Source organism: Salmo trutta, chromosome 8, assembly GCF_901001165.1.
Source record: "Salmo trutta chromosome 8, fSalTru1.1, whole genome shotgun sequence".
Lineage (NCBI taxonomy): Eukaryota > Metazoa > Chordata > Actinopteri > Salmoniformes > Salmonidae > Salmo > Salmo trutta.
Genome location: NC_042964.1, coordinates 11,122,014 through 11,138,057, shown reverse-complemented (window position 1 = coordinate 11,138,057; position 16,044 = coordinate 11,122,014). Strand labels below are relative to the sequence as shown.

The 16,044-nt window shown below is 50.5% G+C and overlaps 1 protein-coding gene across 1 annotated transcript; it reads left to right on the top strand.

Moving 5' to 3' along the window:
- The first annotated feature begins 22 nt into the window (after positions 1 to 22).
- On the top strand, positions 23 to 14,827 carry LOC115198170 (zinc finger and BTB domain-containing protein 38). Its single transcript, XM_029759922.1, has 2 exons — positions 23 to 274; positions 5,519 to 14,827. Exon 2 carries the CDS (start codon positions 5,535 to 5,537, stop codon positions 11,253 to 11,255), a length of 5,721 nt encoding a protein of 1,906 aa, XP_029615782.1. The 5' UTR covers positions 23 to 274; positions 5,519 to 5,534; the 3' UTR covers positions 11,256 to 14,827.
- The last annotated feature ends 1,217 nt before the right edge of the window (positions 14,828 to 16,044 follow it).

Sequence of the window (16,044 nt, the reverse complement as noted above, 5' to 3'; positions counted from 1 at the left end):
GAGAGAGCGAGCGAGAGAGAGCGAGGGGAAGCGAGAGAGAGAGAGAGCGACCGAGAGAGACCGAGAGAGACAGAGTGTGAGAGTCGCTCCTGCCCTCTGTCTTTACACACTGCTGCCTGTGTGTGCGCCGTCTCTCCTTGCCTGCACACTCTCACACACACACACTCACGCAGACGCACGCTCACACAGACCGAGGGAGAGAGCGGATAGAGCGAGCAAGAGAGAGAGGAGGGAGAACACATCGCAGCAGAGATGCAGCAGGAGGTTTTCCGAGGTACGTTGTCTTGTTGTGTGCTTGCCTAGCAGTGAAAGGGAGGCTGATATGTTTCTCTCTCTTTTTCGTCTGCTTGTTTTTCTCAGTCACGCCATTGCCTGGTTGTTTTGTATGTCAGGAGAAATGTAATGTTTGTTTTAAGTGTGTAAGGGTTGGTGTGTGTCTGTGTACTGTGTGTGTCTGTGTACTGTGTGAGTGTGTGTGTGTACTGTGTGTGTGTGTGTGTGTGTGGGGGGCCAATAAGAGGCCTTGTCTCCCTCCTCCTCGGTCTCGCTGGCGTACCACGCAGTTCTTTTTCAGGAGCGATGACTCGTTCAGAGATTATGATGAAACTTAAAAAATCTCTGCGTCTTTCGCATCTGCATGAAACACTCCAGATTGGGGGGTCTAGCTAATGTGTGTCAGAGCAAGGCGGTAGACGTGAGCATGACATGGGCTCTGTGTTTTAGGGAAACCTTTTCTCACTGTGACTGGTCAGCCGACTTAACTCCCAAAATGACACAAGGAGTTGGTGAAAAACTTGCACATACACGTCCCTGATAGCGAATCTAGCGCCGAGGTTAAATTATTCTCGTCTCTCCTGTCTGTTCTTTGGTGTGTCATCAAAATATCCTTCTAGTGCCAGGCTGTTATTTTGGAAGCGGAAGGAGGTTCTTGCTAAGCCTTGGAGGGCATTTTAACGTCACAGACCCATTGTTGTTTCCCTAACCAATCCTGCTTTCCTTTTCCAAAACAACAGCCCCTCTGCCAACTATTTCCACATTCCTGGTCACCATGGCCACCAAGCCTCTGCCTTCACTGTATGGGAAATATGACCTACAATGCCACAGGGCTTTAGGGGTCAGAGGTCAGGAGTTATAGGGAGCCTCGTTGCTTAGCGCCAGTGGCAGTTGATGAATTTCCAGCCAACAGTTTTCTGTTTGACTTGTTGTTTGTATACTGGCTAGACTATGTCAATGGCATCCAATGGAAGACTTGAATACCCTGGCAATGTTGGCAAATTGTTGGTACAATTTCCACTTAAGCCATTCCAATTGTCCAATTCTGAAATTGAGATTTCAGCGTGCAATGTTACGCATAAGTCTCTCGTTGCTATGAATGACTTCCGCAGAAGTATGATTTGGCCAGAAGTTTGAGTTATGTATGCATCTATAAAGTCAGGATTTGTCCCTTTGCTGGGTGATGCACTCTAGTCGTGCGGTTGAGAAATGAAGAGAGCAGAAGACACATTTCCGTTGTTCGCTGTAACTGTGGACAATAAAGTTGTATTGTTTTACGCTGTACACACCTAATGGACCTGCACTGTATCTTCAGAGGGACAGTGTGCAAAATTGAAAATGGTTTTGGGGAAATGACCCCAAAAAGGTCAGTGGGTGTAGTGTTTCCATTCTCTATTACATGGGTCAGAATGATGGTAATTATGTGCCGGGGTGAGAGCTAACGGACCATGGAGTGTGGCGTTTTAACGTGGGGCAGGCTCGCTGGTGCGTGGAGTGGCATGCCAAATTGTAGCGATACCACAGATTACACTGAGGGGGGAGGGGGGGGACCATGTTGACACGCTGAGCAGGATCTGAAAGACAAGGAAACCATGAAATCTGGACCAGGAAGAGATGTGTTTGAAGTTACACTATCCACCCTTCCACCCCTCCTCTCTCCACCCTCCTCTCTCCACCCACCACTCCTCTGAACCACTCCCCGACCCATACCAACCTCCCTTCCTCCCCTCCTCTTCTCCTCCTCCTCCCTCTGCCCCATCTGGCTGGCTCCTCCATGTTTTCTGGGCCGGGGGGTTGTGGAGAGTTCAGTGTCTCTCCCTCTCCCTCTCTCTGTCTCCAACGACAGCCCCCTTTTCACGACCCAACTGGTGCCCCCCTTGCTGGCCGTTCCACACTGGGGAGAACCCAACAGACACCTTCCTATTTCCACAATCCCACTCCACTCGCTCACAGTGCGGAACGAGTAAACCCCCCCACACACTCCAATCCGGCCCCCCACATTTCCCCCCGCGTGCTGGCTGAAACCCACCCACCAGTCTCTTGCAGTAACTAGTCTATGGCTGGGCTGTACATATAAAGGAGATGGGATCGGAGCCATTGCATACTAACTGATTAGGACTCGAGGTACTTTTAATAGTGGCATGGTCACTGTGACCCGAGTGTAGCGTTTATGTTTTTCCTCTTGCTGACGTTGTGATTCTGCCTTGTGTTCATCTACGTAGCTTAGTCAGTCATTTGTGCCACACAAACCGTACCTGCACTTGCTGTTCTGTTTTTTTGTGGTTTGTTTTTTTGCAGCACCGTGGGTGCAAATAGATGTACAATCCTTCAGCGGACATGTTTGTTTGTGCGGAACACTGTGCTTCAGAAGGGCACTGTATTTTGTGGGGGCGAGGCTGGGTCCTTGGCACACTGAGGGTCAGATGCTTGCTTGCGTGTGTGTGAGGGGGGAGGGTGTGTATGCATGCGCGTGACTGTGCGTGATTGTGTTGTGTGTGTAAAGCTCCCCGTCACGCTCGGCCAGACCGTTGTTCAGGGCCTGTTTGTGGAGAGGCAGTTGTGTGCGTCACAGCAAGATGAAGAGAGAGGGCGGCAGACACATTTTCCCATTTGCAGCGTAAACACCAGATGAAATCGTGACATTTTTTGCCCTCACGGCGTCTCACGGTGTGTCCGCCTACAAGTAGCTGGCGTCTAAATTACATTTTTTTGTCATTTAGCAGACACTCTTATCCAGAGCAACTTGCTGTAGTGAGTGCATACATTTTTCGTACTGGTCCCTCATGGGAATCAAACCCACAACTCTGGTTTTGCAAGCTCAGTGCGCTACCAACTGAGCCACACGGGACTATTACCAAGTGACAGTGTGTTGTCAGAGCAGACTGCACAGTAAACATATCCACATACTTCTCAAGAAGACACATCTGCTTTAAAGGGAGACTTCCGGATTTTGGCAATAAGGCCTTTTATCTACTTCCCCAGAGTCAGATGAACTTGTGGATACAACTTTTATGTCTCTGTGTCCAGTATGAAGGACGTTAAGCCATATTCGGATGGGGTATGTTTTACTGGGCATGAGCACAAATCACCACATTTGTAATTTTAGTCCCGCCCGAATCTGCCATGTCAGTCATTTTTACTTGGCATGAAGTTATTATTCCAGCCCTAAAAACCTACCGTTTTTTTGGCTAAACTCCCAGGTCCTCTGATAATACTAGTCCCGTGTGAATCGTCATCCCTGTGTTCTGAGGGATATTAAAGAGTTGAACAGGTGCTGCAACTAGGTTGGGGAAGAACACGGGACCAAATTGATGCGTAAAACATAGTGCTATGCCCGTAGCCTACAGACGAATGAACTGTTTTGTCACTTACTTCTCTTTTTAAAGATGAAGTGGATGATATTGTGCCAATGAATTGATGAATTGCCAAATCCGTCAGGTAATTAAATGTCTGCGTAGGTTACAGTTCATGGTTGTTACTGATGTGGATTGTTATTCTGACTGTCTTTGACCTGAAGGTCATTAGGCCATCCCTAGACATTTGAAATATCTTTACGACTAGAAGAGCCTCCAGGCTTCTGTCATAACGGTCCATTTTGAATGAAGAAAAAAAATGAATTACAGGGGCAGTTTGGTAAAACTAATGTTGTCCAAAAAACGGATGTGCTCGAGTAATAATTACATAACCGACATTCTATAGTAATATAGGGCTATAGAGGTAGATTGCCAAAATAGTCACTGTGTTTGCCTGTATATCCGGGTAAATACAGAGCAAGTGGGATTAGCAGCGTAGCTGTGCGACTTTACTGTGCATTTCGTTGTGTATCATTTCACTGTATGGGTGGCGTGTCCCTTTCCCCCTTTATATCCACTTTCTTCAAAGCTCCTCTTATTCTGTTCTGTAATTCAGTTCATTCCACCTATACAGACTCTCTGTCTGTTGCAGATTGCGCCCCTGCTTCACCCCATTGTTTTACATATAGTTTTACACCCATGACATCAGTAGTGCTTGCCGGTGCCTGTATATATGACTGCGTGCATTTCTGCCAATGGGGATGTGTTTGTGTCTGTCTGTCTGTGCGCTATCTGCCTTTCCGTCGGCCTGTGCTGTGTGTATGTGTGTTCCTGTTTCCAGCCTGGCCCTCTCTCTTCCTTTCTCTCCCTCTCTCTCTCTCCCTCTTCCCTCTGCAATAACAGTGCTGACCTAGTTTCTGCCTGTTCAGGGCTGCCTGTGGAATTTTACAGAGGCCTTTCTGCCTTGCTGCTTGAAAACACAAGCAGAAAAGCATGACTGTGGATTTTTCTTTTTGTCGCATCATTAAGGCCTCAACATCCATCTCCCCCAATCTGCAGACCCCACAGAACGGCCTGTGCTAAATAAGTAATTACAATAAAATTGCCTATTGCAGGCGAATCTGCGAGCTGGCGTGCATGAATAGATAGCAGGCGAGTGGATCTGCCGCAATCGCTGCTAGAATTAGAATGGAAATGGGAAGCGCCCCGTCGATCTTTGCTCGTCCTCTCTCGAGCTTAACTGCGACAGAACCGGATGCAGCGGGCGGAAAAACACCCCTCCTCCACTATCCTCCCCTACCCTGCCTCCCTGCCTCTCTCCCTGGCTTCCACTTTCCTTCCCTCCTTCTCTCTCTCCCTCTGCCTTCACAAATAATGGTTAGAGTCATGGCTGGCAGATTCTGACCACTACCAGGAATGGGCCAGCAGGCTGTGATGAGAATCACCCCCCTTTTCCCCCACCATGTCTGTTAAACGGGACCTATTTGTTTTAAGTCCACAGGGCTATGGGATGCAAGTCAACACTCTATTCCAGGGGAATCTTGATTAAATCTTGATTAAATCTGAACGCCTTCCAATTAGGCGACGTGAATGTTGTGACCCAGCCAAGATGGATCCCTGGAATTTCTTTCCAGTTTCTGCGTGCTGAAATCTAAACCAGCACTGCCACATATTCCTTCTTCTTCTCTCCTTCCCTGCTCTCGCCATTCCTTTTTGGATTTTAACATCAGTTGACGTTTGTTGCGCTCTTAAGCAACTTTAAGCATTTCCTTAGCATCATTTCCTTAGCATAATTTCCTTAGCACCATGAAAGAATATTTTTTGGATAGGAATGGGTATTTTCTTTCTGGTATATTACATTCAAATGTAGTGCTTATCCACAGTGACTTACAAAACACGCATGCAGGGATCCATTCTAGCTGTAACACTCATCTCTTCTTGTCGTTTCTCAGGTTTTGGGGGCCGGTCATGGTGTCCTGGCTGGAGGTGTTGGACCCCCTCCACGCAGGCCCCTTCTTGCTACGCCTGAACGAGCAGCGCCTGCCCGCCGGGCCCACCCTCTTCTGTGACGTCAACCTCATCGCCACCAGCGACGCCAAGTTGGCCGCCTGCTGCCAGTACTTCCGCCAGCTGCTGCTGTCGACGTCTTCCCCACCGCCTACGACTCCTGTACTAGCCAACCGCCACCTGCCATCTACACCCTCTTCCGGGCTCATCCAGGGGGCTGAGCTGGACCTGCCTAACCTCCAGTCCAGTGTGCTGTCCAACCTGCTCGACTTCATCTATTCCTCCCGTGTTGCCCGCCAGGGCTCCAAGGGGACCAGGCGTCTGTCGGAGGCGGGCCTCAGACTTAGGGTGCCCATCTTGACCAATCTGGTGGAGGAAGAAGAGGAGGCGGAACCAGGGCAGATGAAGGGTAAAAGCAGGCAGTGCCGAGGAGGGGAGGCCATGATGGAGGGGCTGATGAATGATGAGGCAGACGGCCCCGAGAACGCTAAGATCACCCTCAGCTTCCCCCTCAGTGCCGCCCTGCCCGCCGCCCTCACTGTTCACAACCACCGCCCCTCCTCAGCCACATCCTACCCCCGCCGCCGACACCCCTCCTCGGCCTCCAAGGCGTCCAACGAGGGGTCAGCGTGGAAACTGGATGCCACCACCACAGACAAACGGCGGCCCTTTAACCCGCCCCAGCGGGACAGCTCCCCGTCCTCTTCCTCCGCCTCCTCTTCCCCTTCCTCCTCTTCCTCTCCTATGGATCTTACCGCACTGGTCAAAAAGGACATCAAATCCCCCCCACCTCTTTTCAAAGCCGGTCTGGACTCCCAGTTCCACAGGTTCCCCCCCAGGTCCTCCAATGGGCCTATAGGTGGTTACCCAGGGGAGGGTCACAGACTGACCAATGGCACGGCCTCACCCTCAAAGACTGCACAGATCCTGTTCAACCTGAGCACCGTGGCCTATCGGGGCCAGGGGGGGCGGGGCACAGACAGAAAGGAGAAAACAGGGAAAAAAGGAGGGAGGGCGGGCAGCCCCCAAGTTGGAACAAACCAACGCCCGCCCAACCTCCACCTTTCTCCTCCTCTTCCTCACCCCTCTGAGTCTTTCACTCTTTCTCCTCACTCCTCCTCCACCCCCCCAGATGGGCCCAAGCCGGAGCTGATATGTGGGGTGTGCCACCGCCTCTTCAGCTCCGCCTTGTCTCTCACGGCCCACATGCGGCTGCATCGTGGCGGTCGGGCCCTCAGCTGCCAGCACTGTGGCAAAGCCTTCATCCACAACAAGAGACTGCAGTCCCACGAGGCCTCCTGCACGCACGCTCTGAACCCGGCCCTCCCATCTAGCATCCCCCTTCTCCCCATCCTGGCCAAAGAGGAGCCCCTGGAGGAAGGGGAGGTTAGGGTGGAGGGAGGACAGATTGTGGGGGCAAGTGAAGAGGATATGAAGCCTGGCAAAGGGAAAAAAGGGCGAGGTCTCCTGGTTCGGCATGAAGGTGACGTGTCAGAGCTGGTGGGGGACGAGGACCACTTCGTCAAGGTGGTGGACGGCCACGTCATCTACTTCTGCTCGGTGTGCGAGCGCTCCTACATGACCCTGTCCAGCCTCAAGCGTCACTCCAACGTGCACTCGTGGCGCCGCAAGTACCCCTGCCACTTCTGCGACAAGGTGTTCGCCCTGGCCGAGTATCGCACCAAGCACGAGGTGTGGCACACGGGCGAGCGACGCTACCAGTGCATCTTCTGCTGGGAGGCCTTTGCAACGTACTACAACCTGAAGACCCATCAGAAGGCTTTCCATGGCATCAGCCCGGGCCTCATCTCCAGCGAAAAGACAGTCAACGGCGGTTACAAGCAGAAGGTCAACGCCCTCAAGTTCTACCGCCTGCTCCCCATGCGCTCCCAGAAGAGACCCTACAAGACCTACAGTGACTCCCTGGCCAACAGCCTGCTGCTGCCCCCGTCTGACCCCTCTGCCGTCCCCTTGCCTCAGCCCCTGGACTGCAGCCTGCCCGGCTCCCTGGACCTTCACAGCCTCATCAGTTGCTCTCTACCTAAGGGTGTGAAGCCTGACCCTGACGAGTTCCCTGCCGGCTTCCCCCTCTCAGTGGGTCTAGAGCAGGGAGAGATCCAGCCCCCCTCCCTAACAGGTATGGCCTTAGGGAGAGTAGCTGACAGAGAGGCAGAGTCAGAGCAGGTAGATAGCTGTGGCAGCAGCTCCAAGGCATCCGTTCGTAACAAAGTCAAAACTCCAAAGGTCAGCGGTAGCCCAGAGTTGGGTTTGTCCTCTGTCATCACATACGGCCACTCCAAGCCCTCCGTCATAGTGCATGGCACAGCGGCGCCATCCGTCATTGTCCATAGCAACCAGGTCACCTCTGGGGCCGGGAAAAGCCCCCTGAGCAGTCCCTCCCCTGAAGCTAGCAACAGCCAGACACTCCCCAAGGTCAGTGCAAAGCCTGTTAAAATTCACAGGGAAAGTACGGAGAGCCATAGGAAGAGAGCTAAATTAGTGGACAGTTCAGATGCCACAGAGGAGGGGGAGAGGAGATCAGAAACAGGTAGGTCCCATCATAAGTCCCGCAAGGGGCACAGCAAGAGTGACAGCTCCTCAGCCAAACAGTCGTCCACAGGGTCAGAGGGCAAAGGGGCCGGGCCACTGTGCCAGATCACTGTGCGGATAGGTGAGGAGGCCATGGTCAAACGCAGCATCTCCGAGACGGACCTCAAGAGGGACAGGAGCCCCCCTCCTTCCAGAGCCAAAAGGACGGACTCCTCCCCACATGACTCCAAGGAACCTCGCCACTCCCACCACCACCACCACAAACACCGCTCCCATCGCAGCTCTAGCGTCGAAGCTGAGGGGGAGAGAGGAGGAGATGGGGAGAGAGAGAATGGAGAGGGGGACAGCCGGAAGAAAAGCCCCAAAGCCACGGGCAAGGTCAGAGAGTACTACTTCCGCCAGGAGGTGCGCAAGCAGGGGGAGAGTGAGGACGATGAGGACAACCTCTGGAGGCCCTACTACTCATACAAGCCCAAGAGGAAGGCCCCTCATGCCCACAAAACAAAGAACTGGCAACGCAAATTCCACTACAAACGCTCCCTCCGGCTAATGAGGAGGGCAGAGAGACTCATGGACCATGTGAATAAGGATGACCAAGAGGAGGAGGATGGAAAGATGGATGAGGTGGAGCAGGCAGTGGGGGAGGTGAAAGATCACATGGAGCAGGAGGAGGGAGAGGCACCTGAATTGTTCAGTACTTCCTCTATACCTTCAAAAGAGAAGGACAAAAAGGGGGAGGAAGAAATCGGGGAAGCCCACCTTAAGCCCGCTGATCCCCCCCTGGTCTCTCCCCAGCCCCCATTGTCTACCTCAGTCCCCCCTATGGACACAAAACGCCGGCCCTGGTCCGATGGGAGCGCGTCGGAGTGCGATACGTGCGGCCGCTGGTTCTCCAGTTCCAGGAAGCGGGATAAACACGAGCTTAGCCACCTGCTGGAGTTTGTGTGCCTCCTCTGTAGGGCCCCCTTCCCTTCCAGGGACCAACTAGAGGACCACCAGAGAGCCCAGCACCCCAAAGCCCCCAACCCCTCGTCTGTGCCATCCCGAACGGGGTGTCAGTCACGAGATGAGGGCATGGAGACAGAGACTGAGTTAACAGAGGTAGACAGGGCGAGAGAGAGGGTTATACTAGGGAAGGGAAGTCCAAGTCGCCTAAGCAGGAGGTCGTTGGCGAGACACACCTGTCCGCAGTGCCATAAGGTGTGCAAGACATCCTCAGCGTTAAACCGCCACGTGAGGCGCCACGAGTTAAGCAGCTCCCCAGAGAGAGAAAAGGAGGAGACGCAGACAGAGTCAAAAACAGCAGCAGCAGCAGAGACAACTGTTAGCACTGTTAGCAAAGACGTAGATACCACGAGTGACCATGTTCCCGTTTTTCACTCTGTCCCAGTTATCAGCTACCCTATCCCAGAGACACAGCATAGTAGCGAGGCCATAGAGCCGCTGCAGTGCGCGAGCCAGCCTAGCGAGGTGAAAGCAGAGCACCAAACTCCAACACTGTGCAGCGGCCCTGAACTCAAAGAACTTAATGAACTCACAACTCCCATTCCTGACAGAGAGCCCAGTCCTCAGATTATTCAGTCCCCTCCAGAGATCCCCACAGCCGACCGGCCGACACCATCTCCCTCCCTCTGCTGCTCCTCGGCCCTCCAGGGTGTGCTGGTCATGAGCAGCGGAGCTGAATGTCTGGACTACCGGACCCCCAGGAAGAGTCTGGAGGGGCAGAACCACAGGAGGACCAGCCCTGCACCTGTCACTTCTCCAAATATGCCCCCGACCTTGCAGATGAGAATCAGCCATACTGCTGCTCCTCTGTCCGTTGCCATGACAACAGTGCCCCTCCAAGGGGTCTGTGGTGTGAAGCAGGAGGGGGATATTGTGGGAAAAGGACTGAGGGAGGGATGTGGGATGGGCCTCCTCCATCGTGCTGGTTATAAGAACTCACCAGTGGCCCAAGATCTCAGGGTCCCACCCATGTCCAGGAGCCCCAGTCCCAACCAAGCACAAGACCTGACCATGTCCTCGATTCTAGCCAGGGAGAGGGAGGTGGAGAAGGAAAGGCAGAGAGAATGGGAGAGGGAGATGAAGAGAGAGCTGGAAAGGGAACAGGATATGGAGAGAGAGTTGGAAAGGGGGAGGCAGAGGGAAAGGGATATGGACAGAGAACTAGAAAGAAGGAAGCAGAGGGAGAGGGATATGGACAGAGAGCTGGGAAAGAGGAAGCAGAGGGAGAGGGAGATGGACAGAGAGCTGGGAAGGGAGAGGCAGAGAGAAATGGAGATGGAGAGGGCTCAGCAGTCAAGGGGAGCATCATTACAGGAGCAGCCCAGAGACATGGAGGGGACCCTCCTGGTACCCAAAGAGGAGCCGATTAGTCCCGCACCATCCCCGATACACACACCCATTCAAACTACTATTAACAGCCCACCCTTGCAGAGGCGGCCCTCCAAGTCTCCCCGCCGCTTCCCCACTGCCATGGACCTGCTGATGCAGGCCAACCGCCAGGTTGCCCAGTCCCTGTGTGGCACACAGGGTCTCGAGAGGTTTCAGTTGCCACCTGGGTCGGTTAGTGGCAGCGACCGCCCTTCTGCCCATGCCCTGCTGCTCCCCCGGGCCCCCCCATGGTCCGAGGAAGAGCCCCTGGACCACTCCCCAGCGCCATCGAGAGACCCTCACAGAGGGGAGGTCACTGCCAGGGGATACCCCATGCAGGACTACCCGCTACCCCTCATCGTCCAGGGTGGCTACCGCTCTGGCAAGAAGCAGGAGGACAACCTGCTCATGTCCTACCCGACGGGGCCTCTCGCCTTCGGGCCGCTGGGGAAGATGGTGCCTACCGGGGATCTTGCCAAACTGCCGTTCTACCCCGACCCCTACCACCTGCTTTACGGGCCGCAGCTGCTGGCCTACCCCTACAACCTGGCCACCCTGCCCATGGCTCTGAATATGATGGCCCCCGGGGGGGAGAAGGTGGAGCCGTTGCCCTTCCTCCCTGCCCTCTTCAACTACGCTGCTGCAGCTGGTCCCTACGCTGGCATGGCGCCACACCACCTAGTGGGTAACCCCAGCCTCTACAACAGCAGCGGCGGCAGCAGCAAGAAACAGCGGGACAACAGCAACGGAAAGTTGTAGAAGGTGTATAAAGAAACGACATCTGAGGAATATTTCAAAGCGGACGACCAGTCCCTGTAGTGGAGAAGGAAGGGTGCCATCGGCTCCTTTGTAGTGAGTACACTTGCACAGTCCCCTGCCTCTCTTTTGTAAAGTAGCGATCAGAGCCAAAGCGTTGAATCAGGAGGTGGGATGATGGGAAGTGGGGGAGTGAAGTAAGAGGGAGGAGAGAAAAAAGACAGATCCATCATTAGAGACGGATATCCCCCTCTCCTTTCCTCTGGCTCTCCCATTCACCTCTGGTTTCTGTTCTCACGTCTTTCAGTAGTAATAGTTCTAGAGCTTGATTAATTGTCCTCTCAAACTTGTTATGACAATATCTATAATATAAGAATAACAACAGCTAACAGGGTGTGTTTTGCGAATCATTTGTTTCGGTCCGCTTCCCATTCTGTTGACCGCATAATAAATACAGGGGAGGCTTTGTTTTAGGGACAGAAGGGATCAGCCAAAAAGGACATAATTTGACACAGTGGGAGTCGGAGCATTAAATTACACTGTGTGAGTGTGTGATATGTGTGATTGCTTTAGTAAACTTGTGCTCCAAGTGTCTGTGAGAGTTTTATATGAGCAGGTAACATGCACAGTATGTAGGAATTCTGTTTGTGCATGCTGAGGTGGGCTTCTGTTTGTTTGGCGTGGATGTGTGTGAGTGGCTGTATGGCTGCCATCTGAGTGCTGATCGCTCCATGGGGTTCTGAGGTGTTAGCAACATTCTAACACTGGATGGACTAGGCATTATAGGTCAGTGCATAGAAGCATTAGAAGGAATTCCTCAATTTCCAGTTCACAAAGCAGCAACTCTAGCGAACCTTTTGCCTGGAGTAGAATCTGTATTTGCGTCAATTACCAATCTTGTGAGCTTATGTTGCCTCCAGTAACCATAGTGGCCAGATGACTTTCAGTCCGGGTCACTAACCTAAGACCATAGTGGCCAGATGACTTTCAGTCCGGGTCACTAACCTAAGACCATAGTGGCCAGATGACTTTCAGTCCGGGTCACTAACCTAAGACCATAGTGGCCAGATGACTTTCCGTCCGGGTCACTAACCTAAGACCATAGTGGCCAGATGACTTTCAGTCCGGGTCACTAACCTAAGACCATAGTGGCCAGATTACTTTCAGTCCGGGTCACTAACCTAAGACCATAGTGGCCAGATGACTTTCAGTCCGGGTCACTAACCTAAGACCATAGTGGCCAGATGACTTTCAGTCCAGGTCTGCTTCGAGGTTCATGTTAGTTTTTACCTTGTGCATAACAGCTGGAAAACATTCCTAGAGACAGGGGGGGGGGAGACTTGACACTTGTAGCTGTTATGTACATGTACTGTAGCTGGCCACTGGGTGACAATCATAGGCTAGTGTAGACCATACACTTCCAGTTCTCCTTGTACTCATCTCATTTCTTCCAAGGATTGAAAATAATAAAACAAGAATCAGTCAACCTTTTTATTCTTGTGGCCTTTTTCCTCCCCCTGATGCCCCCTGGTGTCCACCAAAGACCCACTCCATTTGCTAGGCCGTGTTGAAGAGAGGGGGAGTGTACAAGGAAATACATAGATGGAATCAGGGCAGGGCAATTCCTGTGATCCTAAGAGAGAGATTAAAAGAGAAACACAGAGGCCAGGGCGCACCTAGGTCAGTACCCTCAACGGAGCTTCCTACATCTTGATGTAGAATCAAAAAGACCCCTCCCCCTCTACTGAAAGGAGATAGAAAAGGACAAGGCGAATGGAGTCGGAAGACGCAGTAAGATCACGCCACACTGAGGTCTGCTTGTCTCAGACAGCTTTTTGTGTTCCAATAGCTCCTCTCCTCCCTCCTTCTGCGCTCTGGGGTAGAGAAGCGAGAGGTGACGTAATCGTCTCCCACAGAGCTGGTGTTGAAGGGCCGGGCTTAGCAGCATCCACTGTGCCGCTCTGAGTTTCCCAGAATCCTGTGGGACTTTTTCCTGTTCTGAGTCTTTCTCTGTGTGATTTATGTGTTACACTACATTTTTCGATTTGTTTAACTTTTTCTACCCCCTTTTGCTAGCTAGACAAAAGTGGATTCAGCAAAAGGGGGTTTGAGTACACTTATAAATATGAATGTAATTTTAGTCAAGAGGTTATTGAAGTACAAAATGCATTAAAGGTAGATGGATTTCAGTTTTTCTGACTTGAAAAATAACATGTGTAAAGAGCCGTTATGAAGTCTGGTATGCATATATACTGTACAGTCCTAGGAACGTCAAGAAACGTGGGTTCTGTATCCACTAAAGCATGAGCAACACTCGCTTCCTAACAGTTTATATCCTCCTAGGTATCCAAAATCACTCACTTTCTCTTCTCCATAACTTTGTTTCTTTTTCCTTCCACATCCTGTCCTTTTTCCCCATTATCTCAGCTCTCAATCTTGGTTTTGTCTCTGTTGTATTTGTTCCGGAGTATAGCCCCTTCAAAAAGAGCAGCTGCCACGTTTATTTCTCAGAATCAGTATGGGAGCTGTCCAATTATCCCCCTTCCTCCCCAAACAAACACACACTTTACACCACCTCTTTGAAGTGTGTAATGGGTATGTGTGTATGATGCCACCGCTGTGCTGTTAGTTTCGGGCAGGAGGACGAAAACACAGCGTGACCAACCGCAGGGGCTTGCGGCCTCCACTTGGGTGTGGTTACAAGCCTTTTGTGCGTCTCGTGTGTGTGTGTGGGTGCACATCTCTGTGTGTGTATGTGTGTGTCTGAGAAAAAGGAAAACCAAAACAAATCTGCTTCTATGCAGCATATCCCTCGGGGTATAGGGACCTCCTGTATTTTTTTTGTTGCCTTTTTCAGTGGTTTTGTTCCAGAGCCCCCCCCCCCTCCCTACCCAGCTGTAAAGACTCTCTCCATACTATACCTATCTGAGGCCATTTCACTATATGGACATATTTGTGTTTTGTAAAAAGCATTTCTTATGCCATAGTTTTGCCATCATGGCAATCAATCATTGACCAAACGTCTGCAAATAGACATAAAGAGTGAATTCTGGTGATGATATACACATTTACGGTATGTTTAGTAAGTTCAAATGAATTGTGCCTCCGCTTTGATATATTTAAACGTAGCTGTATTGAAATGGTGAGGATCTTCCAGATTTCAGACAAGGTGCCTTTTTATGGCATAAGAAATGTAAATGGTATATGGCTGAATTGATCAAAATGGCAAATAACTTGAAGAAAAACCATGTGGTTTAGTGTGCTATGAAGCTGGTCATAGTTCTAGGGGTGTGGCTAAACAGTTTGGTATTGTGTATGTTTAGGTAAATACTGTGCCATAGTTTTTAGAGTCCACAAATACGTTATCGTTTTCTTTCTTCTTCAAATATATAAAATGTTTTAATGTTGCCTGATAACGTTGTCTCTGGATCTGATACAAAGGCTTGTAGCCACAGCTTTCCCAAAGTCCCTTGTTTGTTTACTTCCATGTTTCTTTAACTCTTTCCTCTTGTTCTCCTCTCTCCTCTTCGCTACAATCAAACAAATAAAGTATTAACCTGATGACCCAACAGAAAGAAAGTCTCATGTCTGATTTGAACATCTGCACTGAGATAAAACCGATATGCCCTATTATTTTAATCGTTGTATAATGGGTTCCTCAACATTCTTTGTTCTCCACAAGGTGAAGTGGTGGTTGGTACTGTGTTTGTTGAAGCAAATTCAAAGTACATAACAATAACAATAGCTTAACAATAGCTGTTGTTGTGCTACACCACCAAGTAACACAGTTAGCTGTTACTGTTGTTGTGCTACACCACCAAGCAATACAATTAGCTGTTACTGTTGTTGTGCTACACCACCAAGTAATACAGTTAGCTGTTACTGTTGTTGTGCTACACCACCAAGCAATACAGTTAGCTGTTACTGTTGTTGTGCTACACCACCAAGCAATACAGTTAGCTGTTACTGTTGTTGTGCTACACCACCAAGTAATACAGTTAGCTGTTACTGTTGTTGTGCTACACCACCAAGCAATACAGTTAGCTGTTACTTTTGTTGTGCTACACCACCAAGTAACACAGTTAGCTGTTACTGTTGTTGTGCTACACCACCAAGTAACACAGTTAGCTGTTACTGTTGTTGTGCTACACCACCAACACAGTTAGCTGTTACTGTTGTTGTGCTACACCACCAAGCAATACAGTTAGCTGTTACTGTTGTTGTGCTACACCACCAAGCAATACAGTTAGCTGTTACTGTTGTTGTGCTACACCACCAAGCAATACAGTTAGCTGTTACTGTTGTTGTGCTACACCACCAAGCAATACAGTTAGCTGTTACTGTTGTTGTGCTACACCACCAAGTAATAGTTAGCTGTTACTGTTGTTGTACTACACCACCAAGTAATACAGTTAGCTGTTACACTTGTGTGGGGGGGGGCATATTAAATCAATTTATGCATGGCTTTTTACCCTTAAACCTAATCATAATTATACATAGTTTTTCACTAAAGGCAGATATTGGGTTAAATCCGGGAAAGGATAGGGTTATTAGGAGTACGTTAGTGAAAGGATAGGGTTATTAGGAGGTAGTTAGTGAAAGGATAGGGTTATTAGGAGGTAGTTAGTGAAAGGATAGGGTTATTAGGAGGTAGTTAGTGAAAGGATAGGGTTATTAGGAGGTAGTTAGTGAAAGGTTTTGTTTGAGGTCGGAAGTGATTTCCAAGACCAATGTCTATTTCCGAGAACATGTAACTTTTTGAAACTCCTCTTAAGAGGGACACACAGTGGCA

Coding starts and splice junctions, on each gene's coding strand:
- LOC115198170 (XM_029759922.1), top strand. CDS start 5,535: ATGGTGTCCTGGCTGGAGGTGTTGGACCCCCTCCACGCAGGCCCCTTC.